The sequence below is a fragment of the Cyrtonyx montezumae genome, unplaced genomic scaffold, assembly GCF_038088225.1.
Source record: "Cyrtonyx montezumae isolate F1298 unplaced genomic scaffold, pur_monq_1.0 scaffold_19, whole genome shotgun sequence".
NCBI classification, from domain to species: domain Eukaryota; kingdom Metazoa; phylum Chordata; class Aves; order Galliformes; family Odontophoridae; genus Cyrtonyx; species Cyrtonyx montezumae.
In genome coordinates this window covers 7,043,721-7,071,014 of record NW_027071925.1, presented here as the reverse complement: position 1 = coordinate 7,071,014, position 27,294 = coordinate 7,043,721, and the positions used below count along the sequence as shown (strand labels likewise).

Genomic DNA, 27,294 nt, shown 5'->3' with positions numbered 1-27,294 from the left:
ACCTTGGGAACTGCAGATGTCATGGGCAGCAGATGTGGGACTGTAACCTGCTTTCCAGGAGGCAAACACTAATGTGGAAATATGGCACTGGCTCGTTGTGCCTTTTCAGGTTTACAGCTGAAATTGTATGTTTTTCTTAAAGTTATATGATTAAATATATTTGCTGCTTATTATTCCAAAATCTTTATGAGCATACTTTCCATTAGCTGATGCTGTGACATCAGGTGTGATCTGAAGTCCCCACACTACTGTACTGCTAACAGGATTCCTTTTGTCTGCATGAAACCCCTCGCTCACTCTGTCACTGGGCTGTCTTGAAAACCACCTGTTGGCTGCATGGCCATTTCAGCAGGGAACAGATCTTCAAGCTGCATATGATCTCCGGAGGTGAAAGGGCATTGTACTTACACCATACATCCCGCTCTTTCTCCCCGTGCTATCAAGATGCCCCTCAAATAAATACACTTCCTGCCTTCCATTTCATGCATATATTTTTTTAGAGTCCTACCACAATATATCCACCAACATGCTTTTGAAGTTCAGTCCCTCTTTTTTCCCCTCTTTAAGCTGAAGATGAATTTGTTTGATCTTGAATTTCAGAACAACTCCTTCATGGTTTTAATACATGTGATCCGGCACTTCACCACCCAGCTACAGTGGTTAGGCTTTGGATTTCAGCTTGCATAGCTCAGTGCTCCAGAAAGATTTGTTGATGTAAAGATGCTACTGTAGAGATTAATGTGGAGTCACAATTTAAACACATTTTTTTCTCTTTCTAATTTCCGTCAAAATATGTTTTTTTGGAGAGCCAGCTAAATGTTTCAGAACTGTGAGTACTGGGACAGTTCTGAGCTTAGAATATGATAATCCAGCCAGCCTTTATGTGAGCTCACAAATGACATTAGTCAGTAAAAGGAGTAATTTCACCTGTTTTGTCTGTGCCCTGTGCTGAACTACAGTACTGAAATGCTACTCACAGTGGGGACTGAGGTAGCTGTATTATATCAGCTACCATAATTCTGTGGATCACTGACGTGACAGAAGCTTTGTTATTTGCAAAGCACTGGACAGGAGAAAGCCAGATCTATTGCAGTGCAGCTGCATTAAAGTCAAAGAAGTCAGCAACTGAGGAAGAAAACTGTGGCAGCTGTATGAAATCTTTTTATGTGCAGGTACCTTAAAAAGTTTATTGCAAGTGTCCAACCCTCAACTGCTTTGTCATAAACAGGAAATGAAACACTGCCAATTCCGAGAACTTGAATACGGGAGCAAAGAACATGTTGCTCAGTATCTCATGTCTACAGCAGAACTTTCATTTCAGTGAATGATTCACTTGAGGCCCTCTCTCACCCCTCAGCAAAGCTCAGTTTTGTTCTTTTCTGTAATTCAGATAAATACATAGGCGTATATGGGGAATATGTGATAGCTGGTGATACTTCTTCACTGATGTTGAAGTCACAAGGAAATAAGACAGATCCTCCTACCTGTAGGCTTGTACATTCTTTATAAAGAAATATACAATTCTCTATTGAATGTGATATGTACATGCAGATCTGGAAATGTGACTTCTAAACATCTTAAAACTTTAAGGTCACCAAAAAAAGCTATATTTAAGAAGTGGTAAGGACTTTGGTGGTAACTTAGTAATTAAGTGTACAGATAGTCATTAAGCCATCTGCTTTGGGACATCCAGATTTGTTGGAGGATTTGGAGGAGATACCTCCTCCAGCCTTCCAAAAGGACAGCACTTCTGACAGCAGAAGTCAGTCTACCTCCGCAGAAGACAGAAAGGGACTCTGTGCTAACAAACTGTCCTCTGAATTACTGTTCACCTGCCGATTTCAGTCCTTTGGTGCATGCACTGATGGGCAAGCCCTCCATTCCTAAAGGACTTCAAACCACTCAGATGATTCTGGTCAAGATAATACCCAGTACTAGTGGCAGAGGTTCCTTTAAAGTATTCCTTAATGCAACAACACCTGCTAAGCCTCCATTAACTCTACTTTTTACTATTCAGTGTGATGCTAGGTGTCCCTTGGATATCTCATGAAGCCTCCTGCAGTCAGTGTAACAGGACATAAAATATATTTAAAGCTTATTTCTAGAAGGTGCTAAGTATGCTGACCCTGATACAGAACTTGCTTAATTTTAAGCATGTGAGAGAGACACTGAAATGATTACTACCATGCCTGAAGTTAAAACCATTCTCATTGGTCTTTCTGGATTACAGTTGGACATTTATCCAGTGGGATCTAATTCTTAAATCCTGAGGATTGTACTCCACATTTAATCTTTAACCTTAGTATCATTTCAGATTAAGTGATGCAAAACCAGACAAATTATTGTTATTAGTGTAATTAAAGTACCTTTTAGTTTTCTCTGAAACTGTTATTTGGAAAACACAGACCATTTCTCATTTATGTTATTTTTTAAAAGCCGTTCTGATTAAAACCAGACAGAAAATACATTTAAAATAATTAAAAACCTTCTTATAGTCCCTAACTTACATAAAAGACCTCAGCAGATATGGGAATTTGGCTTAAATTCATCATATGGTAAAATAAAATACAGTTTGTAAACTCTGGAAGATTCGGAATTCAGCTATCATTAATTCAGTGCACAGTGAAAGGCTAAGGCAATTTCATTGCTTTGTATGAATTCTGAAACAGAATTTGGAAGCCAACATATAAATCACCCATGGGTACAGAGAAAACAACAGATGCTGGTCTATTTTTGTTGCTTAAAACCACACAAAAGATTCCATTTTGCTTGGAATAAGGTCTCTAGATTTGTCTCTGAAGTACAACACACAGACTGACATTCTTTTCTCCCAGTGAGGCTGTTGTTCTAGATCTTTAGATTCATCATATGAAAATACGGTTTATAATAGTTGGCTATTAAGAAGGGGAAAGCTGAAGAGCTAGAGGTTACCTTCGTATTTACAGTTTGTGAAAGGGCACACACTGAGGTGAAAAACCCTACATGATTTCTCTAGAACAGTGATGTGATGTGATGGTGATGATCTTCCTGAATGGAACCAGAAGACCAGAGAGCTCAGATAAGATGATGGGTCCAATAAGTTGTTTCATGAGGTGTTATATAACTTTTGGTACATAGCAGGTGGGTTTTATTATCCAAGAAAGCTAATAAAATTATGTTTCACTCTACTGTAGGCCCTATTTTCTTTTATGACCAAGACGTAAAATTTGAAATAGGATCTATAAATAGAAGATAACAAGTACTTGACTATTTCTGTCTGAAAAGCACACCTCCTATGGTATAGAAACATATTCTTTGGCAAGTCTTCATTTTCGAACCTAAAAATGACTGTGTAATCTCATTCTGTATAGTCAAACAGCTGCCATACTCGATGCCAGCTATGAATATATACTTGGCTTCAGAGGCAAATCATGTCTCCAAACCAAAATGCGAGCAGAGATCTGATCATTTCTCTCCTGTTACTTGTTCTGAACCACCATTTTTCAAAACTGATATTAAAACATTGAGACTTCATCTCCATTGGCATGGTTGTTACTGATTTCAGAACAGTTAATTGCACTGACCTAAAAGAAACAGTCTGTCAAATGTACAGAGGAGCAATTTTCAGGGGAATTTTAAGTGAATGAACATGCTGGTTTGCCACTGCTGCTTTTCAGCAGGCTTCGTGCATTATGCAGTGTGCTTTAGTCCCTCTTGGTCTCATGTCACTGTTGCCCCTGAGCAATGTGCATCAACCCTCCCCTCCCTGCAGCGTGTCTGTCCTCTCCTTTTCAGCTCAGACACTTCATGTGGCATTACTTTGGGGTGTTATGCAAATTAGGAAACCAGTAATGTTTTAAACTTCTCAATTGTTTTGACTCAAAAAACAATTGATTGAGACAATCAATTTGTCTCTTACCTCTGATTCCTTGTAATAGCGCTCAGGAATTTCATCACTGGCAATATCAATGAAGCAGACTTCTCGTTCCAGGTCTTTAGCTTCATTGTCAAAAATCTGCAAGAGAAACATAGCACTAACAGAGCATACTCAGAAAATGCAACTGGAATAACAGCTCTAAGCCTTCTAAAGTAACGTGTGCAGCAGAATGCATTCAGATTTCCATTTGCACTGATGCTGGTACAAAACATTACAGTGTTTGTGGGGACAGTTACTTTCTGCAGCCATCACAGGCACCACAGCATATGCAAGCAGGAAAAGGGAAAAAAAAAAAAAGAGCTATCAAGATCATGCATAAGTAATGTGTTTCTACACATGATCAACATCATATATTTTGGAAATACTCTGCAGCACAGTATACTTCTGCGCCTCTGTCCACAATTTAATTATTCAGGTACACTGGTGACCCATGAGACTTATGCTTAGTATGCAGTACATTTCCACTCATGATTCTGGGACTTGGAAATACTGACTAGTTACAAGACCATCACGAATTAGTGCCATAAAATTCAGGGAAGTTGTGCATACGCTGTCAGTACCAAGATAATAATGTGTTTTTCCCTTTGGGCCACAATGTTCTTTAACTTGTGTTTCTGGAGGCATAAATACTGTTTTCTTTCTGTATTTCTTTCTTTCTTTTCAAAATAAATGTAGTGAATGCTTTATTTCATTTCATCCTAAAGGAACAGTTTAAATACAAAATGCCAACACCCATGCAATAACCAGAACACCACTTTGGTATTTCTGAAAGAAACAGTCTCCCATACAAAGCACTCAAAGCAAAGGAGCACTCCAGCTGGTAAGAAGAATATTGCCCAGGAAATCATTGTTCAAACAAATGAACAGCTGAAGTTTGACTCTACAGTTCTAATTCACCTTGGTAGTTGAAGTGATTTCATCTTTCACTATTGGAACATAATAACACCGAATGCTTACTGAACTGGATATAAAATGTTAAAGTATCTCAAACTGCAGAACAGAATGAAGGGACACTCTGGACTGCTTCTATGTGTATGCTTATTTTACTTCCCCACTCCTTCTTTGTTTTGCAAAAAATTATTTGAACAAAGTTTGAGCAGAAATGTTTTCCCTTCATAGTGCTCTTTTGGAGTACTGAGGTATTATTTTAAATAACTATTATGTTTTATGTATATAAGTTGCTTTGTAATAAGCTTCCTGTGAATTCAGATACACACAGCAGTATCTTGAAGACAGCTCAGCTGTTTCCGAACCAAGATGCACTCCACCATATACTCTGAGATAAAAATAAAATAATGGCAATTTATCTTAAATGGGCATCACTGGGTCAGCGTAGGCTTTGAATCAGGATGGAAGTGCAATACAAGCCTAAAACTTGTGAGCAGATGCATAACTTTGCATTTTTGCAAGATCCTAAATTGGGAGTGTTACCCAGCATGTCACCTGAAGACGTGCCCTGCTCCATCACAGGCTTGATCCACACATTGCACCTCTAAGTAATACAGTTCTACAGTGTTTTTCTTTAAGATGCTTTGATGGAAGTGGAGATGACAGATGCCTTTGCCAATCTGTCAAAACCGAAAGGAATTTTCCAGCAATTTCAGCTATGCCTTATTTGCTGCTTAGGCCATCCCTGACCAACTCCTCCATTCCAAAAGTTCACTGGATGACATTCTCACTTCTCTTTCCTGGCAGAAGTCACTGTCTAATCCTTTATCCTTCTCCTTTCTTAGATTGTCCTCACAAGATTTGCAGACAGAGATTTAATCTTTTCATTCTATCAGCAGTAGAAAATAAGAAGTAATTAGAGAACAAGACTGATTTCTTTCTTAGCTGTAATTCTCTTATTGCCTCTCCTAGCCACATAATCTGGGATTCTCTTAAAACCTGCAGGGAGGATGGGTTTATTGCATTGGTGATCAAAGAAAGTAGAGACATTTAAAAGTTTTAAGGGAAAAGATTAAAAGCCATGAAAAGAAGCATAAGGCTTCCAATCTGTGCGACTCTGTTTGCAAATGTGCAAAAACTGAATGGTGAGAACAATCTGTGTCCCCAGTATGATGATGAAGAAAAGCAGAATATTAAATATTGTATGGGGAAAATTTGGACAGGCTTTGCATTTGGGAGCCAGACAATTAATTGAGATTGAAATACACAATCAAATGAAAAACAGAGTAACATTCAGGCTGAAGTCCTTCTGGCTGTTGTGGATTTTTTTTTCTGTGATGGCTTCTTTAGAACAGAAGAACATTTATACACTTCCAGATTCTAAGAGTGAAAACTCATGAAGAGCACTGTTTGGATTAAATCACCAACAGAACAACGAAGAGTGGAAGAGAGGCCTTACAGAGCTCATCTTAAAAACTGTCAAGGCACTCATTTTGGGAAAAATTTGAAAAAACAAAACACCAAAACCCCCAAAAAACACATAGCAGATGATCCTAAAAAAGATCACTCAAGGACATGGCAACAAATAAGAGCTGGTGCCCTTAGATTTATTTTCTTCTCTTTGTGACCTAAACGACATGTCCTACTATGTACTCTGCTGTAACTTCTCCTTGCCCTGTAGCCAAAGCCAGAACAGAAAGCCAGGTTATGAGATGATGGTAAGTCAACACATTCAATATATTTTCCTATAAGCTCCTTTGCTATTTTTCTTCTTTTCATCTTCAGGCTAAATTGCTGGCTTCAATCTCATTCACATGTAGCTGATCCAAGAGCTAACTCTCACGGACAACCAATGCAGCTAACCTGGCTTGGCTACAAATAGCAAACGCCAGACTCAGCTGTATTCATTCCTTGCATTCACCCTGGCAAACTCCTAATCTACATTGCTAGGACTCCCAGGGTCAAATCCGTGCTTATTTGGCTTGGCTTTGTTCCATAATATATGACTCTCTCTTGTTATGGGTTTTGTTTTCTGTTTGTCATTGAGAGTAGAGAAAGTACCAGCCAGAATGCTGTGCACTGCACTTTTTTTTTTGTTGTTGTTGCTGAAACTCAGACACAAGGAGCTTGTGGTCAGAAGACTGCAATAAGGCAGAGAATTTGCATTTTAAACACTACTGAAAATGACAGAAAATTTCCTATGGAAAGAGATAAAAAGGTCAACTCTGAAGCAAAGACAATTTGTTGGAGATGAAATTGATAGAGGAGCTTGTAAAGAAAATCCACTATTCTAAGCCTTTAAGATTGACAATGGGCATGTCTTTATCTGGAAGCTACCTTTTCCATCACCTGTGACATCTTGGTTGACAGATCTCTACATTCTTACTTCTTATGTTAGATCCCAGCAGTTGGCCCTTGCTAAGAAATGAGGTAAAGGCAGAGAAATAAAATGGGTGATAGCTAAAAGGCTTTCTTCAAAAAAAAGTGAGCACTTCTAAAAGATCTACAGGCAGATAATATGGTAGCAATCATCCCCTGTCCTAAGTCATCAGACATCCATACCTATCTACACACAAACTTAAGCCAAAATGATGACATCGTTCAATATACAGCATGCAAATGCAATTTACTGAGAAGTGAATTTCAATTGTAAATTAAATTTCCTTTTAAAAAACATTCTCTCTACCTCTGCATCTGTTGCCGTGCTAACAAAGCCAACAGCCATCCCAACAACATTATAACTTGGCTTGCCCATATTTAGACAATAAAAGATAACATCCTAGCAGGATGGGCAGACTATGACATGAGAAGCATGATAAAGATAATGTCTTTATACTTCAGTATTTTAAATTATATTAGATTTGATCCTTGACTTTCTTAGGACTGTCAATACAGTAGTAAGAAATGTCATCTGGCTCAAAAAAAAAAAAAAAGAAAAGAAAAGAAAAGAAAAGGAATAAACAACATGTGGAGATGTTCATCCTCAGATTTAGATGAACGTAAGCATTTGCATGAAATATTTATATATGAATTTTTTTTTCATGCAAATATTGGTATTTCTCAGAAGTCTCACGCATTCTGTTTTTGCCCATCCCAGAGATGGAGTCTAACTTTGCAAGTCATCATCTTACAAATTCCTCTATACTTGCAAGTGCTTCCTGGGAGCAGAATGCTTATCTGTCCCTCATTAACAGGATGGTTTAAAACTAGCTTTTATGGCTTGTGAATAGTTATAAGTTTAATTGCAGTGAGGACTAGAAGCGTATGCTTCTATATTTTCCTCTTTCAAAAGGGAAAATCTGGCACAAATCTCCTCTCACTTGAAATTCTAATCTCTTTGAACTGCCATCACCAGAACTACTGGCAAGGATCCCAGCTGTTACTGCAGCGCCCTTCAGCAGGTCTGTCACCTGGTCCACTTCAACTCTCATTTTGCTTAAGCAAAATTTCATCTAAAATAGTAATAATAATAAGCAATCTACTTAGAGCTTGATCTATCGAGTTTTGTCCAGTGTGTAACTTTCCAGCACACCATGTTTAAAACCCAGTACCAAAATCCATTAATTTGAGATTTACTTTGGCAAGGATCACAGGAATTGAAATCTCAGCCTCATCGCTGCCTACAATCATGTGGGCACACAGAACTGGCACCAGTTCTTCTATGGGAAAAGACTGAACCCCTCCCTGGTAGCAGTAAATTCGGCTGATGGAACAGCATGGGAACGTCACTGCCTGTCAGAGTCAGGAGCTCACAAAGGCAGCTACGTGTTCACAAGCAGCAGTGCTCCCTGCTTGTTTTTATCTCCATGTCACACGACTCCTCTATTATTTCACCTTTTATAAAATATCTAATTGAGATTTGTACTTTTCATCAGAGAAATGCAGCTTTACATCATTACAGCAAAGCAGCCATAGCTACTTTGTGTTTTGTTGTCATTTGCAAACTATACAGGAGATGAACACATTCACAATACCATAACAGAGAACAGGCCCAGACACAAATAAAATTACCCCCCCAAATGACCCAAGCTTTGACTGCAACCTACTTTGCAATGATACCTAAAAGGTCTCTCTGAAATTTCCAGATGATGACCCATAGCTCAGTGAGGCAACGCCAGGGCACAGCTGAATTCCTTCCAGCTGCAATCGGTGCCTCATTCCTTAAACAGTGCATTTACATTTAATTTACATGTGCTATATTGAAATTTGAGAATCTAGTTCCATGGTACTAAAATAGGAAACAAAAATAGGGAAAAAAAAAAACCCCTAAGGAGAACCAAACTAGATACAGCTTCTCCTCTTAGGTAGAGGAAACTATTTAAAATAGAAAAAGTGCCTAATTTAGTCAAATATTTCAAAACATTCAGAAATAGGCACTCGAGATGAAGTGTACTAACACTGCACACTCGCTCACTTCTAGGATGGCAGAATTAGAACTCACTGTCAAGAAGAGATTTTGTAAGTGTGAATGATGGCACTGCAGTGCACAGGGAGCACCCAGCGGGTGATACCAGCTGCTGGGGAGCTGGCTGCAGCACGCTCCAGCCAGCAATGTGCTGGGTGATGCTCCTGTCCATTTTCAACTATATGGAGTGCAGGACTGCCCCTTGTTTTCACCTGAGACATGCAATACCAATGCCTGTCTTTGCAAGGCAAAAAGCAAATGGATAATCTATTTTTCTGTTGATCAGCACAGAATTATTGCTGTAACTCTGATGACTTTATCAGCACTACTGAGAAACTTCCAGGATCATGAGCCATTGATGCTCACACACTGTCATTCTGAAGAACAACTCTACCTCAAAATCTTTACTCCACAGAATTATTACCCCTAAGAATGTTATTCTTGCTAATACACATCATCTCCTTTTCAACAACAGGAGGACTCTACTGTCTTAAGATCTTGCGTGTTGTTTTCTAATGATAAAGAGCCATCCATTCCACCTCTCAGAGCAGAATCTCACGCTACAAAGGGCAAGGTGCTGCCAGTTTCACCCTTATTGACAAGGATGGGATAATTCCTACAAACTGTACTTTCTCCCTTCCCTCAGACACTGTCAGATGGTAAAATGCATTGCCCAAGTATCAGCAGAAATAACTGTGTTATGAAAGAAACACAAACATAACGGACCTTCTGCAGCCATCACAGAATGGGAATGTCTCTGTGCTTCAGTGATCTGCTTGGGGAGCACCTCCTTCACCTCACCATCAACTACAGACTCGTCATGCAGACACTGATGTTGTATCTAAGGAAAGGGTGTTGCTGTCCACTGCTCTTTTTGGCAACATTCATATTTGTGTAAAATGTAACTGATCACAGTGATGGTGCTTTAAGAACTCAGAAAATAGCTTAAAATGATGTCAACATTTAAGACAGAAAAATCGAGTTACAAAGCAGGCACCATCTTCCCCTGGCTTCTTCTCTGAAGATAGCTGGGAAGAAAAATCAGGAGGGCACTTGCATCAAGATATACCACAGTAATTAGGTAGAATCTTACCAGACAATGCAGCATATTAAATGAAATAATAATATCATAGCCTCCCAAATACAACAGGAAACTGAGAACATTTGTATTACTTCGTACTACTAATCAATGTAATTAGCTTTACTATCCTTATACCTAATTATTGCTTTCTGCAATCAATACCTACTTTATTAGATACCATGGAAATGAAGAATTAGTCAGAGTTCAAAGATTTAAAAGATCTGTATGATCAGAAACCCCTAGAAACAGTTTAGTAGAAATCAGACACACATTACCCTTATTATTAAAGTTCATTCATTACATTTTCATTGCAACTGCAAGATTTATAGATGTATTGTTTTGATTCTTTGTTCATCAGCCAAGATTGACTGTTGCAATACAAAAACCCACAGTGTATCTATGGAAATGGATGCTGAGTTTCCCTGTTGCTTTCTGACAGGTCAGACACAGTGAAATCTCATCTAAACTTGTCTGATATGAAGGAGAGATGCACACTACATCTTCTTAAGCCCATGGGCTCCAAGGAGCCCAGCCAGGTCTCTCCATGTTTACAAACCTTCTCAGCTGGAGGCAGATAAATGTCACTGGATCAACAGAAAAATACACAAATCTTATGTAGATTGGTTTGTGGTGTTCACACCAGTGCATAACATAACTATGGGCATTACAAAGTCATGGAAATAAGGGCTGGAATACAGTTCTCATACTTTTTCCTCCACCTCACTTCAAGTAAAGATCAATTAAAGTGGCTCATCTTAGTGGGTATTTGCCTAGGCTGTGACTCAGGTCATAAATGTGATTTAACATTACTTCACTGGTACCTCAGTAACAATTACCTTTTGAGAGCTGGATTCAAAGAACAGATATTCTTTCATTTACATGATCTGAGCATCCTATTTCTGTGCAATTTTCGTCTTAAATTCGCTGGTTGGGACTACTCAGGACTTGATTCATAGTATTTTAGCTACAAAACTGACACACTGGAAAAAAATCTGAAACTTCAGTGGTTAAACAGCTTCAGCTCTTCCTGTCAGGCATCAGTACAGAACGTGTCTTCTCAGTGCTGATATTACCATGTACCAGAACAGTAATCTACACCCTCCAGAAAAAAAAGGTGTGGGATTGCTTTGCATTAAAGTGCTGCCAAAAAGCAGAAGTGGAGATTAGAAAGTGCACAAATTGCATAAAGTAAAGCTCATATAATTTGTAATATAACACATTTCTTTTTCTTTTCTCTCTCCCTCACGCTGATCTCAACCTGGCCTAGGCTAGCAGTGACTGCAAGTTGTTGGTATCTGGTGGCTCATCTGTTGTGTTATCACTGGGAAAGCTTCTGTATGCCAAAATGTTATTCAAACTATAATTCAAAGTAGGGGCAGACCAGGTACTCAGAAAAAATATATATATTTATTGTGAGGTTGCTCAAAAACCGGGCCAAACTCAATAGCAAGGAGGTCGAGTCCCCCATGCCTGACAGTGTGCCAGAGGCAGCTGGGTAACATCCTTCATAAGATGCTTTAGCTTGTGGTTACACCTGGTAAGGTTGGAAAGCTGGACTTGATGACCTTTGTCATCAAGATGCTAAAGTCACATACGTAAATCACATTGTACTTAGAAAAATACAAGTAGAACACGAGGTACACAAAGGAGGCGGTGTGCATGAACCTTTGGTCTCGTGCTGCTGTGGGTCACTGCCTCCCGAGCCGACAAGCTGCTCACCAACAGCGTATCCAGGCAGGTGTGAAGATACAAACCTGAAGGCCTCTTTCTCCAGCAGAAATACCCAGAGATGGACCATGATCACCTAAAAGAATTACATCCAATTTTGCAAAAGTCATCCTACTTACGCTGTCATTGCTTCCTTTGTTGTCCTCATACTTTGTCTCTATGTGAATGGAGAATTTAGGCAAAAATGAACACTGTAACAAAAGAAAAACGTGTTTGACATGGTGAAAAATAAGCTGCGTTCCATCAGCTGACACATTCAGAACATCCTGGTTGGTAACAGCTTTCTTGTAGGTTTTTTTCCATGTTACTTCAAGAAAAAATGTCAAACTTACACAAAACACTGAAGCATTTTATGATTCTGGAGGGATGCAAAGGTTATATCAGAAAGTAGAACACTGCAATGAGCGCATAAATAAATCAGTATGAGCTCTCTGGAATACCTCACTACTATAGTATTCATGCTCACTATACACAGGAGCACAAGTGTCCTGAATGCCACACGAGCAGTACTCTGTCACCTCAAGAGCAACTCAGCGCTCTGTCCCCCATGCAAAACATCCCAAGGCCTTTTCATCAGCTGCAGGTTCTGCACAGTCACAGTGCTCTGACATGCAAGGCTTTGGGTTTTTTCATTTTTAGTGGGAAATAAATTTTAGTATAATTTTCTATTAATTCAATTAAGATGGATTATGAGCTGCCATGGAAAATCCTTTATACTAAAACCCAATATAATATTTAGAGAGTAATGCAATAGAATTAAGAATGCAAAATGTTTGGTTTTTTTTAATCAAAGGTAATATTTCTGCATTATATATGGGAACACATTTTTCTGTGGATGGCTGCACTTAGTTAGATTATCAATAGCAGGCAACATAATTCTAGAGGAGAAAACATTTCAAATCTTTTCTTTATCACTTCACAGTTCTTTCAAATCAACTTTTCAGAGAGGCAGATAGAGTCGACACCTCAAAGACTCCAAAGAATGTCAGTTTTACAGCATCTTTATGTTAGTCATCAAGCCTTGCAATAACTGCCAGCAAAACTGAGGTGCTAGCTCCTGCTATAATGCATCAGTAATACCCTATGGCAGAATGTCTCTGCAAAGACAATGACTATTTCATGTGTCGTGCACACAGATTACACAACGAGGACATCACGATGCCTCAGTTCACACTGCTCCTGGTCCAAGTTTGGACTTGATAAATTCTGCAGAATTCTTCTAAGGGATGGGCTGATGAGTAAGGAAGGAGGAGATTCAGAAGACAATCTGCAGTGCAACAAAATTAAAATGAAAAGCTGCTTCCTTTGAGACTAGAGAAAATACATTCCCCATTCTGTGGATCTCATCTCAAAAGTAATGGTTCAATTTTCTTTTGACCGCAAAAGTATTCATAAGCACATCCTTGGTGCAAAGAAACGAGAGTGTTGCCAGAGCAGGGTTCTGGTGTCAGGGGCTGTGCAGAGAGCAGACTCATTCTGGAGGAAGGCTGCTGGTCAGGCTGCCCCTCCATTAACATAACGAGATATTCCCATGCCACACGTCGCTGCTGCAGATGACACTGCACCGTTTCTCTTCATCAAATATCATATGAATATTTCCCCCTTATAGTAAAGATTTTGCACCTTACGAGTTTTGATCCACCCTGAGCTGTGGCCAGCTCTCAGCTATGCAGCTTGAGCACTGAGTGACAAAAATAAAACATTAAAAAATCACCAGCATGTAGAGTGCAAGATGGGGCAAGTTCTGTGTCAGATGAGCTGGTTCTTTGTTACCCACATCTTGTGGGCAATTAAAGATTGATGCCTCAGAAAATGCCAGCTGAAGGTATACAGTATTTATAAGCACTCTGACAGACCTGGGGATCTTGTAATACAAACTAACTCACACAGAGAAATTGCAGATATTCTCTGAACCATCTATCTCAGTATGATGCTCCTGAGCTGACAGACAGCAACAAGCAAATGCCTCAGCAAACAGCAGGCACTCTGTGGAAAGAAGTTTATCAACAAACTGACCAAAGAAGAAAAAATACAACAAAAAAGGAAGAATGAAGAGCCTTGAGTTATATTAATGTCAGCTGGAAGAAGAGGCGAATAAAAGTGAGTGATGACAAGAATTCTACAGTCAAATGCTCTCAGAGTGAGCAAAAAGCTATAAATGTCTTGCTATGGAGATATGGCCCAGCAGACTCAGATGCCATCACGACCTGAAACGTTCAGCGCCGCTCGGATGATTCACGTTCTCAAAGTACAGAAGGACGCTCCAGCTGTTCCCCTGCACACAGGAGAACGTGGAGGGCTGAAAACGTCAACTGCTGCTGGAGGTGGGCAGCAGAACGTGGACTGAAAATAACAAAACCACTGACACCTACCTGCTGAATATCTGCTACTTTCTACCCCTGTGCAGTTCACCAGCAATGAGTCAGACCACGGCGCTCAGAAATGCAGCCGCACTACAGACTGAGCTCCGGGCGGTGTTGAGCTGCCTGGAGCAGTTCAGCAGAGCACTGCCTGAACTCAGGTGCTATTCCCTGCAACTCCGAATCCAGACTGCTAAAAACAACCTTCTGTTCTGGCATTTCAGACAAGAGATGTCAGGAAAACACCAAGGATCTTGAGACTTCTGTGCAAGAACTCCTGAGTGCCGCTCACCTCGAGCCACCTCATTCAAAAGCAGAAAATGGTTTTTGCATCAAGCTATCAAAAGCCATCCTCACTGTTGATTTAGTGAAAAGGTGGGGACTGCAACAATCTAATTTGAGATTACAGATGGTGACATGAATTTACCTCCAAATGGAAGCTAAAATTCAACAAAAGAACTGGATTGCCAACACAGCTCTGCGGAGCTGGCTGGCAACCACTGCTCCAGCAGCTGCGGGGGGCCCGGCAGCTTCAGGAACATTTAGCAGGGTCCAAATTTTTCAACGTTTCACAGACTGTGTCTCATGATTCATCAGCTGCACTCTGACTAATTGGCAGAGGGCTCCGGCAGAACCACAAAACTGTTTATGCATCGTTCAAAAGATTTTTATTACTCATGCAAGAAGTACATTTTTTTTTCTACTTGAGTGGCTGCATATGTACTCGGGCAGGGATTCAGTGTTATGCAACAGTTCGAATCCAACTTGGGAGGGCACAGAGGTAAGAAACCTTTCAGCACATCTCTCCCTGTGCTGCCATCCACGCAGAGCACTGCGCACGGCATCGCTTCGACGCCTCCGTCTCAGTATCTCTACAGCCTGCCAGGATCCTCTTTGGAAAAAAAAAAAACACACAAAAAAACAAACAGTGGCAAAAGTTAATCTTCAATTTAAAATTACATTTGATGTCTATAGAACAGCCCCAGTGCCTTTGGAGCAGCAGGGTAAGGCTCCTTCAGTTAACCCTTGCTAAGGAGGTGCCCCTGCCATCACCTCCAGGTTTCCTCAGATGTGCCTGGGACATGAAAAACAAAACATGAGAACCCCAAGCAAAACCAAAGAATACTTCAAGTGCTTTCTTCCCTCTGTGCTGCTACTGTTTGGCTCCCTGCACTCAGCATCCTTTTTGAGAGGGCCAGGAGAGAATTAATCTCAAGAGAGCAACCAGCAAAACACCTGTGGGTCTGAAACCAAGCACCGTGCACGAGCAGGGGTATTTCCAGACCAAAATAAAGTGACATGGAAGCAGCACGACTGAGCACATTCTGCAGTTGGATTTTCAACTCACCGCAGATAGCCTGAAAAACGAAAGGCCTATTTTTAGCATGGTGATTGATTAGTGTTACCATAGCAATAAGAAACACTTAGGAGAACAGGGTAGAACCTAAGGATGCCAAAACACTTGCCAAAGTCTTAAAGAGACAGTCAAGCACATATGGTGTTTTACAATCTTTTTATGTAGAAAGATTGTAAAAATAAGCTTTGCACAGTAACTACACCCGAGGTGGCTGAAGGAGTTGCTGTGATTCCCAGTGGATGCTGCACAGAAGGTAACAGAGCTGTTTCTTTGCCTTCCCTAACCCGTTCTGTATGGGTAAGTGTGATTTCACCAGCACCACTTTTAGCTTCAGTTTCTCCTTCCAGTGGGTTTCTCTCTGTCAAACATTCAAAGAACTGCTAGATCTCTCACTGCTGCACCTCACTCCTGCTCCTCATGAATATGAAGCCACAATCCCTGGAAGCTATTTTTCTTCTTCTCCTTTTTAAGCAGACGTCCATCTGACTGCTGACACTCCGATCTCCCCTCACGTTTCAGGTCAATCATTATTATTTTTTATATGATTGTGCATTACCTCAGAACACACAATGGCACCACACATTGGGACCCCCAGGACAGTCTGAAGTTTAGAGCTAGAGAAAACAGTAAGTGCTATAAGGAGGTGAGACCAGCCAGGCAATGTTAGCTTCCATTTCAATACAGTGACTTGGAATTACCACTGCTTTGAACTCAGAAATGCAGGGCACTGTTTTGGGAGTCAGCACCTCCTGAGAAAAACCAATGGAGTCCACAATACTGACTGCCTCCAAAACACTCTGGGACAGCACTGCATGCGAGCACAGAGCTGCTGTTTGAGCAGGTTGCTTCTTACAGAAGCTGGCACTGGTTGGGATGGCAAAGTTGGAGCAGAAGAAAAGGACTGGGCAGGGTGATGGCAGAACCTGGCAGCTGAGACCAGTGAGAGATTCTGTGCAACAAGATAAACACATGGTGGAAAAGAATGGAGAAGGTATGGCTGAGAGGAAGACGTAGGAACACTGCAAAAACAAACAAAACAGCCAAGCCACCAAAAAGAAACAGCTCCAAGGAAGCAAAGTTGAGTTACGGGAACTTACACAAGCGAAGGGAGTTCAAACAAGCTAAGAAAGAAAATCACACTTTGTTTGCATTACATATAAGAACCTGAAGAACCAGTTAACTGACAAGCTGCCTCCAAGCACTGAAACACAGCACCTATCCCTGTTCCTGCCTCCCTCTCTGACACACAGCAACAGGAACCTGTTCATGGAGGGAGAGTGCAAGTGAGAAACTGTGTGCAAGTGAAAATGGCAGTGCTGTGAGAGAGCAGTGTGGATTGCTTTATGGTGAACCAGAGGTGGAAAAAGAGAACTGCCCTAAGCAGATTTATTCTGTAAAGAATGGGGTGACTGAAAGGGATGAAGCCATTAAATAAGTATACAGGTTTGGTGTTTTCTATTATTCGATTCTTACAAATACTGCAGCAGTCCTTCTCTTTGCCATAACCTCTCAAGGAACCAAATCTGTGTTTTATCAGAATAAAAGCACCAATTCTGAGCCTGTCTTCCACATTTTGGGATGAAGGGAGCGGAGAGTCGGGGAAGGAACTCGGATAATAACACTGTATGAGGCTCCAGTACAGACCTCGATGCAACTTTAATGCAGACCCTTCTTGCACTCTGCTGGAGAAAAGGTTGTGCACTGAGGACAAGACTGACGTGCTGCGTTTGGATTTCAAGCAGTGGTAATCAGATACAGAGAAGGCAGAGAATAAAACCCTACAAATTCACTGCAGTGAGCACTGCAAACATCTGACTTTTTTTTTTCCTTCTCAAGTCATTTGATTATAAACCTAACAATTACAAAAACATTCCTTCCAGCTAATTTACTTCATGGATAAACTGGCAGCTAAGTGAAGCACATAACATGCCTGTTCTCAAAGTAATCAGAAAACAGCAGGTCAATAATGGAACATTTAACAACTATCACTCTGGGGCCTTGACACGTAGCAGATGAAATGATTACATCTGCCTCAGTTATCTGCTGTAGAATTAATGTCACTTTGATAAATCATCAAAGGAATTACTGTCTCCTGTTTTCTGTTCCATAACTGTTTTTCATACATATTCTTAATATATGTCCAATTCTTAACTCAATTTGAACCACTGGCATGTTGAAAGAAGTCCCCTCCTCCATGCAGAGAGCAAAACACGCCATCTGAAATTGCCATCCTGCTTAATACACCTATAAATGTGATACCAAGAGTTGTCAGATTATGTATTTTTTTTCTCTCTTCTCCCCTTCCTCTCTTTGTCCAGAATCTCAACTGTCACTTGAAGAGGTGAAATACATCTGTGCTGCTTATTGTTGAACAATATCCTGAGGTTCTGAAACATGGCTCTATGCAATCCTCTCTCATCTGGTTTGCAATACAGACAAGTTTTCTTTCTCAGTAATTACTTCTAATCTAGCTGGACAACCTCAGAGAGGAGTAAGCATCTCCCCAGAATCATTCTTCACGTACCTAAAAACAGTATTTCACACATCTGTAAAAAAATATATATTTATAAATGCTGCAACAAATTGGCACACAAAGGTTTTGTTGTGTTGGGAACTGCAGGGCATATTTCCTCCATCTTCCAAGTGGAAAAGGTTCCAGCCTGGAACTAGCAAAGGATTTCTTCCTACAAGCCAGCAGCAGGAAACACCCATTCCCTAAAGCATGTACAGCTTGACAGCAGGCACTCAGCAGCAGCCAGGGAAACATTTGCTGTCACTCACAGTCCCCAGGAGTTACTTCTACAGGGCTTCCTTCCAGCTTACCTCAAATGCAGCATCCCAAATTTATAAGCCTACCATCAGCTTAATTACAACATTAACAGACCTTGTAAGTAAAAATTAAACATTTGTTTTAGCAAGCTGTCTCACCAGGTCCCTAATTGCAAGATCAGAACTGGAGCAACTTAAATGGAAGCTTAAGAGACAGACAAAAAATAGACTTTCTCACTTAACAGTCCTTAAGCAATGCCCCGGCCACTGTAACAACCATCTGATCGAGAAGGCACTATCTCATTCTCTAAATTCATTCAAATCTGGATGAATTCCTTTGGCTTCAGCTTCAAAAGCATTTTTTCCTACTTCCTCCTCCTTCAATAGCAGCAGGAAGCTTGCAAGGATTAGCTCAAGGCTTGATGCAGCATTTCTTGGGACATAACCCATGTCTCACCTTCCTGATAACAAGTCTTTTGTACTGCAGTTTAATGAGATCCTCCTCCACAAACAGCATGGTATACATTCTGAAACGCTTTCCTGGCATTACAATATTTCACATATTGCACAACAGACAGCATCACTTCTACAGTCATTCTGTGAAGCTCATTATCTTTAGAATGTCATTTACATTACATGCTATTAATACAGCTGCCAAGACCCAACTGCCGACCAGGCAGTCAGACCTTGCTGCTTGCTGTCAGATTTAGAGATTGGCTGTGGAACAGACACCATTCTTTGAAGTGGATGCCATTAAAACGAGACCCAGATTTTAGAGTGGAAACCTGTCAAACACTAACTCCCATTCCTGTTGTCATGCATCCAATCACTCCTGATTTTTCACACTGCCATTCCAGAGAACAGTATTTCAGAAATCATTCTCAGTGCTCACTGAGCTTTTTTTTTTTCCATGAGACCTTGCAACTTCAGGTCCTTGAGAAGGTCATACTTCTGAACCCTGTACTATTTCACAGGCCAAACAGATCAGTCTGTATTGAAGCACTGCATTCTTGTTAAGTATTTGAACCCCATTTCTCATAGAGCTTAAGCCCTTCAGCAAGCTTCAGTGTGCCACTCACATCCTCTTCCAATGCACACTGAAACAACACTACTGAGCCCTCAAGATTGGTGGGATTTTGCTTTCTAGCAGCGTGTGCACCTTGGTACAGGCATGCTGTATTTGTACAACCGTTGGTGCATCTTCACAACCAGCTTTCCTTGAACTGAGGCTCAGTTTAATTCTCCTGCTGTCCCGCAGACCCTCTGGAGGGAACGTTGTATCTATAGAAGGAAGGGTTTCCAAGCTGCCTTACGTTTCTGTGGAAGATTGGTGCTGGTTAATGCTTTCTTTCAGAATTCTCTAATAAATACAGACACAGATTTAGATAAATATTCTAGGCAAGTATTGCAATTATTCCCAGTGGTATATTTAACATTTCTGTTCCACAGTCAACAGTTTGAGGCAAAGACACTTTCTCTATTTTCCCTTGAATACCATCCCATAGTCGACCAGCTTTATATTTCTGACTGAAATGCAGTTTCCTTAATCTCATCCCAATATTTTTAGTTTTATTTCCTTGCACCGCTGTAATTATGGGAACTGGGGAATTCCCACAGGCAGTTACACTGTCACGGCGGGGCTGCTCTTCCTACCTTCTGCATTCATAGACCAACTTCATTTTTCTTTTGAAGACTATTCAACTCTGCTCTTGAAACACCTCTTCAGCTGGATCTCTTCTACACATCTTCCCTGGTACGTGCTCCAGCTGTTGTCTCATCAGATTAGGAAAAGATCACTCCCTGATATGAATTCTTTGAGAATGACACTGCTCTTTGGTTTCGACAATGCGCTGCATTTCAAATTCAGACACGAGTTTGTCTGCTTCCATCATTCCTACCCATCTCTTTCAGTTAAAGAAAAAAAGTACACAACAGAGCAACAGACATCTATGTGACAGAGCATGTCATCTTCCCAGGGCAAGACGAAGCCTGCTATCAAAGGTTTAATCATTTAATTACTGTAAACCATGATAGGCCTCACTGAAGGCATCTTCTGACAAAAACAGCTGAGAGTCTGTCCCTTTCTTGCTATTATCCCTCATGGTACATGTGGGTTTCTTATGATTAACAAATTTTACATGTGAAACAAAGCAGAATATGTAATAAATGCAAGTGCTGCTCCAAAAGTAATGCCTCCTATTCTACTACATTGGTCCACAACATCACGGGCAGATGTGGGTGGGATGGCAGTACAGGAAAAACCTTTCCACAATATTCTGTTATGTGCTATTGCCATGTGGCAGACTGCAGCAGAGGGACGTCTGACACAATGACTTCTGACATGGTAGCATGTACGAAGTATGAAGCAAAGGGGTGGAACCAAAGTCCTCCATGTGGAAAAAATGGCACCCACTGACATTCATCAGCACTTGCTGAATGCTGATGGAGAACAAGCAGTGGATGCATGCAGTGAGGGGACAGTGACATGGAAGACAATGGCCATGCACGCCTGTCACACCACAAGATGAGCATCTCAATCAGCTAATGGTGGTGGAGTGGTCTCTTTGGAAAACAGTGTTTCATAGTAAGCATTTGCTCTATCAAACGGTGTTATTGCACTCTTTGTTGTAGTTTTCATGGAAACACACAGGAGGCATTACTTTTGGAGCAACCTACACCTATAAAGCACACGCTGACGTATCCAGTTCATCCACACAAGTTTTCAAACCTATCCACCACATTTAAAACCTGAAGCCTCCAGCTTTCAGAGCTAAGCCTTCAAATCCCTTTATTTTGTCTCCTTCACATTTATCACACCAAAAAAATCTTTCTCCTCTCTTTATTCTTTACAGGTTTTAAAACATTGCACAAACACTTCAAACACTGCAGAGTTAACAAAAACAAATGGATTATATTTTATCCCTAACCAGAAACTCAATCTCAGTCAAGGCAGCAGTTTCTGAAGCTTCTTTTCACCTGGAATTTCCTCACCATCTCCTCCTCATCTTCCAAAGGCTGTTGAGAACTGAGGTCAATACATTTAGAACAATTTTTCTCATGATTTATGTGCTATATTTTGCCTCAGCTCTGCTAGAGAGAATAGCTGTTTCTCTTCTGGGCATCAGGCCCAGTTTATTCTTAATTTTGTCTACAGACTGTACATTTTCCCAGATACCATACCAGAGATGAGCATTTTATAAGTTAATAAAACAATAAATAAAACAAAGTATGTTCTCATATCTTGAAGTAATAACTGGAACTTTAAAAGCCTTGCCTTGTTTTACAGAAGCTTTTCTATGTTAGAGTTACTGAACAAAAATATACCAAATTATTCCAAATGCTAAAAAATAAGGTCAATAATTTATAGGGAAAAGTTCAAATGTAACGTTTCATTTCTTAAACAAACAGTTCTACTGTTGAATGCATTACATATTAATTGTATTAAGAAGGAACCAGTTTGGCTTCCAGTAGGATATCTCACATAATGATATTGTATTTTTAGAATAAAAAGAAGAAAAACTTACTGTGTATTCTGATGTCCATTTGTCCATGTGTAAAAAAAGAGAACGATGAGGGGAAAGAGAAAAAAAAGAAACGTGAAATAAAACAGTGATCCAAGATCCTTGCAGTAATTAATCACTAAGAAAAATCCTGACAGTCTGATTTATATTTTATTAAAGTGTATGGGACAATAAGGGGCACAAGTCGGCACAGAATCTACGAACGTGATGTTTGATTTACAAGGAGGGCATCACACAGAAGATCACAGCCTTTGCTGAACAACAATCTATCATCTTTGTGTCTATCACTCACTATGTGATCTGGAGCTCCACAAGGTAAGATGAACTGCCCCAAACCAACGTGTGAGTAATCATTTTATTCCTTACCTGTGATTGTGTAAGGATAATAATTCCAAGCCTTCTCTGTAACATAAAATATTTTGGGAACAACTGCTCTAGCCCAGCTAGGTAGTTTGCTGGAAATAAGAAGAAAATATACCATTAGAATATGTTATCATTCATGAGTAAAGATGCTTCCAGACATGGCTGTACTCTACAAGTGTTCCACAGGATGCAGTAATACCCAGAGTTCACAATATTTTCATCTCATGAGTATGTGTTGTTCCAGACTTCTCCACAAACATATATGAAACCAAGGCAGCTCGTTCTCCTCCAACGCTGTTTCCTATTCCCCCATATCTCTTGCTGGCACCCAAACCCTTACATTCACCTTACACGTGTTTTCCCCACACTACCAGCACTGCCTCTCAGCTATGATGCTTTTCTATTAAAGTTATCTAACCACCTCTGTGAGGCTGGGAGGTGGACTGAGTCCCATTTTGTTGGTGGGAAAACTAAAGGGAAGAGAATTAATCTGATGTCATAACTCAGAGCTCAATCTGTTGCGGGACCTTATCAGTGCAGAGGTACAACAGCAACAGAATAAGAAATGAAAGAGATGATGGATGCAGAACACAGTAAGGTCACCAAAGGGCAGATTAATAATAGAAAGAGTGGGAGCATTTACCATGCATCGTGAGTGCCTTATTTCCACAACTCCAGTCACTCAGGGTACCAAACACACAATGAGCAACCAGGCATTTTAAAAAGAAGGCAAGTTCAAGCAAACCCACCAGCCAAGCCTTTCCTAATGACATCAATTACAATCACTTGAGCTGTCAGTAACAGAGATGTGGGGCTGGCTGCTCAAACATGGACCTTCTGAGAGCACAAATCACACTGCACTTCGGGGACTCAATTAAAACGGTGTTGGTCTGTCAACGTGTCAAGAAGATCACTCGGGCTAAGGCTGAATCTGTACTGAAGTTCTGCTTTCCAACTGTAAATGTTTGAAAGAGTTATGCTTAAAAACCTATGTGTGCTGAAAGTAAAACGACATTGTGCTAGCAAAATTCTGGGAAAAATAAGCTTGGGTCATTTAGGTTTATTTAACCATCATCTAACTATGCATAAATATTGAATTTGCCCAGAGGCAAAACCCAGACATTAGCACGTTAGCTAAAGATTCAAAGTCAAGTGCATTGACTTTTGCTCTTAGATGGCATGACTCAAACCAGGTTTTCTTTACACAAACCTTTCTTGTATACAGTTTTACATATGTAAGAATTAAAATATTAAGCAAGAAAATACAAATGAAAATAATACTTAACACTTTCCAATAAACCATCACTGAAAATACCAAGTTCAGGATTATTAAGGGAGCTAGGAGCACTACAGCAACAGAAGCTTTTGTCTTTGAAATAATGACATTTTAACCAAAGCTGCAGTGTGCTGCTTGCTTGAGCAACAGTGGAGGCATAAATATAAAAAGATACTTCTAAATCTATGTGGATATTGATGACAGTATCTCATTCATTGCTTGTGAGCATTTGGCAAAGAGCAGAGGAAACTGCTCATGACCGTGTGAAGCTGTCCAAACCTATCTGTTGCTGGAATGTTCAGAGTGATAGTCCTTCACAACTCACTGCAGATTGGTGCAAGGTGTCCCGTGATGAACGGCTTCAAAAACAAATCAGAACACCTGAAATATCCTGGGGCAAACTTTAAAGACCATCTGCTGGAAATACATGTGTGTAGTGGAATAAGAATGGAACATTAAGGCCAAGATTGGCTGTGCAAGCAGGAATGGACAACTGCTCCCACCACGTCAAAGCCAAAACCACCAGGCCAATAAGCAGTTTCTTCATCCTTCCAACCCTGAATTTAACCATGATGAGAAAGTGATTTAATTTAGAACTGCCGATGAGAAAGCAGAAGTGTGGAATGAAGGAAATTTTTATCTATACAAGTAGTTCTTGTCTACAGAGGCGTTACAGAAATAGGAATACAGTAAAAGTACTTGACATAAGCTCCTATGCAGTGTGACAGGAGGTGACTGAACTGGAGCAGTATAAAGTCCGGCTAAACAAAGGTTCTTGTAAAGTAGTCCCTTCATCTGACTTCAAATATCCACTGTAGCCTTAGGTGAACTTCTCCAGCTCCTGAAGGCACGTGAATCTTCTTAGTTAATGGTCATACCCATCTCTGGGCAGGAGATCCTCTCGTCCACTGCCTACACTAACAGGAGCAGCATACACACGTGCGCACATGCTTCCCAGGACAGAACCACTGCAGTTATTATGAGAACTACAATAAAGTGATGATTCTGGACATGCCCTTCAGTGCCTTTCCCTTCTTAACATGGAGGAAAGAAACAACCAGAAATGAACAAACAAAAAAAAATCTGGGAGCTCTACAACAGGAACAAACTTATTGATTTTTACCAAATCTTTTATATACCCTGTGAGAAAAAAGAATTACAGCCACAATAATATTGCGTGTTGGCAAAATATATTGTTTGATTGCATGTGTGTAAGTGTGCAACATTACTGGTGATTCAGTTTAGCCTGAGTTAAGGTTAGATATGTCAGGATTGCAAAGGAGGAATAACCTGCAACGCAGAAACAATAGCTATAGTGTTCACATGCTCACTATGAAAGAGCTTAAAAGTGTAATAAAAATGAGACAGGCTGAGGGGAATAGAAGAACATCAGAAAAGAGGCAATATTCAATTAGACCAATGGTAATGAGAAGATTGAGCAATATGTTTCACGGGACACAAACATATGTATTTAAGTAAATATAAAAACATCTCCGGCCTTTGAGTTTGGAGGTACCAACCTTCAGCAGTATAATTTCACTGTAGGAAGAGATAGATTTCACTTTTTTTTTTTCTGACAAGGACATTCAATGCTAATTGTTATTCCTGCCCCTGCTGAAAGAAGCAGTCCTATTGCACTTGCCTGTTGAGATAGACACGCTTCTCTGTTAGCTGACCATTGCCGTGATTTGGATCTTCGTAAGGCTCGTTCTGCACCACTTCAACACCTTCACCTCGGTCACTCTGCTCATGGCTGTGCTTGCTTATCATGTACAACTGCCCAATTCTGTACTGCAAAGCAAAACCAAGAACAACGTATTCACTTTATGTGATATATGAGTACTCGTAAGTCAATGTCATACAATGATATATCATTATGTACAAACATAAGGTCATGAGCTTTGTGGGACCCAGAATTCTCCTGCCATGCCAACGTTGTGCCACACTGTGAAGCCACACACGGGTTCAGGACAATTTGCCAACCAATATAAATGGGAATTCCAGCTCTTACCACGGAAAGATGCAGAATGCAAGTGCTTAGAAAAAAGTCTGAGAAGAGTGATTTGGTGATACTGAAATAAACTTCAGCACTTATCTTTTTTATGTAGACTCACAAATTATTTAGGAAGCCAAAACCCAGGAGCTGCCATCACAGAGAAATGAATTATTGCACTGGCAATTGAGATTTTTTCCTCCAGTCTATCTGCATCTACTCAAGGACTTTTTCCTCCAGAGAAATGTAATTAGAAGTTCATTCCTAAACTTTCATTAGCAGAGATTTTTAGAGTAAAATCGTACTTTCCCATGCACTTTCTGTTCTGAGATTTCACTTTTTAAGTCCCTTCCACATTCTTGAACACACCATAGTTGTCACAAGAAACTGTCTTTGGACCTGTTCGGTTTTATCCATTTGATCCATCTCTCCTCCAAAGTAATTTATTTAAGGACAGCCACTCCAATCTCAACTACCAAATCAATCACCTCAAACCCAACACACAATCCCTTAATGTCTGAGCTGCTACGCAGAGCTGCCAGGTACACAAAACTGCAGTGTAGGCAAAAACCTGGTAACAGCTGACCTCAGAAACCACTCCTGGTCATTACAGTTATAAACAGCAATCCTGCTTCGTGGTTTACAAGCTCTAAAATCCCAAATCAAAAGAGCAATGAGGTAAAATTAGAAAAAAATAGTGGAAACATAAGGAGCAACTTATTGACGAGGTGCTCGTGCTGAAGAACACAACACGGAATGGGACAGCAGCGCTCCCTCACTGCGCTGCTCTGCTGCTAACGGCGAAGCACCAAGAACACCTTCAGTTTGTAAGGAGTTATTTCAGGGTAAGGGCAGCCCTAGGGGAAGGACAGCACACCGTGGATCTATGTACTGGTCCTCTGTGCTACGTAGGGAATTTTGGTGCATTTCTTTTTCATTACCTAAAATACATTAACATCTCACAGTGAAAAACATAACCCACTCGTAAAACCTGTTAGAAATAAAAAGAAGAAAAACTAGCAAAGAATAAAAACAAAGATACCGTTGTCATAAACCCAGTGTTGTGTGGATCAAAGCAATTATCTGTGAAAACGTGACCCTTGTAACATGTGACAACCAGGAAAGCTCTGCATGTGCTAGCGGTGCAACTCAGAGCTGCCCGGAAATTCCACCTATGCATGTCACGTTTCCTTTTCTCCCTTCCCCCCATAATTGGAGAGAATTGTTTTTTGTCTTTGTATTCCATATAACTTAGGGGGCTCTTCTATATTAATTACTGCACAGAAACATTCCTAAGACCCTGACTAAACAGTAACATAGGATAATGCCATTTGAACTATTCAAGGCTGGGTCCTATCCCCTGCCTGTACCTTCATCTTCCTGATCTCTGCTACCTCCTTCAGACAAGAAGTTCCCATTTAATAGATGAGCCCTAAAACCATTCTTCTTGCTAATCTTGTTATCACCTTCTTCAGTCTCTACTGCATCTTTTTCTTCTCTACTTCATCACATTTAAACACTTTGTCCCAATCTTCACGGCTCTGAAGAACTGTCGACTTCAAACGCACACTTTAACAAGCTCATGAAAAATTGCCTTCTCTGCTTCACTAATAAGAAATGAATCCACTGGTACACAG

At 40.3% G+C, this 27,294-nt stretch overlaps 1 protein-coding gene across 1 annotated transcript in view; it reads right to left on the bottom strand.

The window, feature by feature from the left end:
- Positions 1 to 27,294, bottom strand: part of PITPNC1 (phosphatidylinositol transfer protein cytoplasmic 1) — a 62,661-nt gene that overhangs the window by 9,376 nt on the left and 25,991 nt on the right. The window contains exons 2-6 of the mRNA XM_065735427.1: positions 25,307 to 25,455; positions 22,392 to 22,480; positions 22,029 to 22,036; positions 12,138 to 12,209; positions 3,899 to 3,994 (exon numbers count right to left, since the gene is read on the bottom strand). Coding sequence (XP_065591499.1) covers positions 3,899 to 3,994; positions 12,138 to 12,209; positions 22,029 to 22,036; positions 22,392 to 22,480; positions 25,307 to 25,455 — 414 coding nt within the window. The remainder of the gene's footprint in view (positions 1 to 3,898; positions 3,995 to 12,137; positions 12,210 to 22,028; positions 22,037 to 22,391; positions 22,481 to 25,306; positions 25,456 to 27,294) is intronic.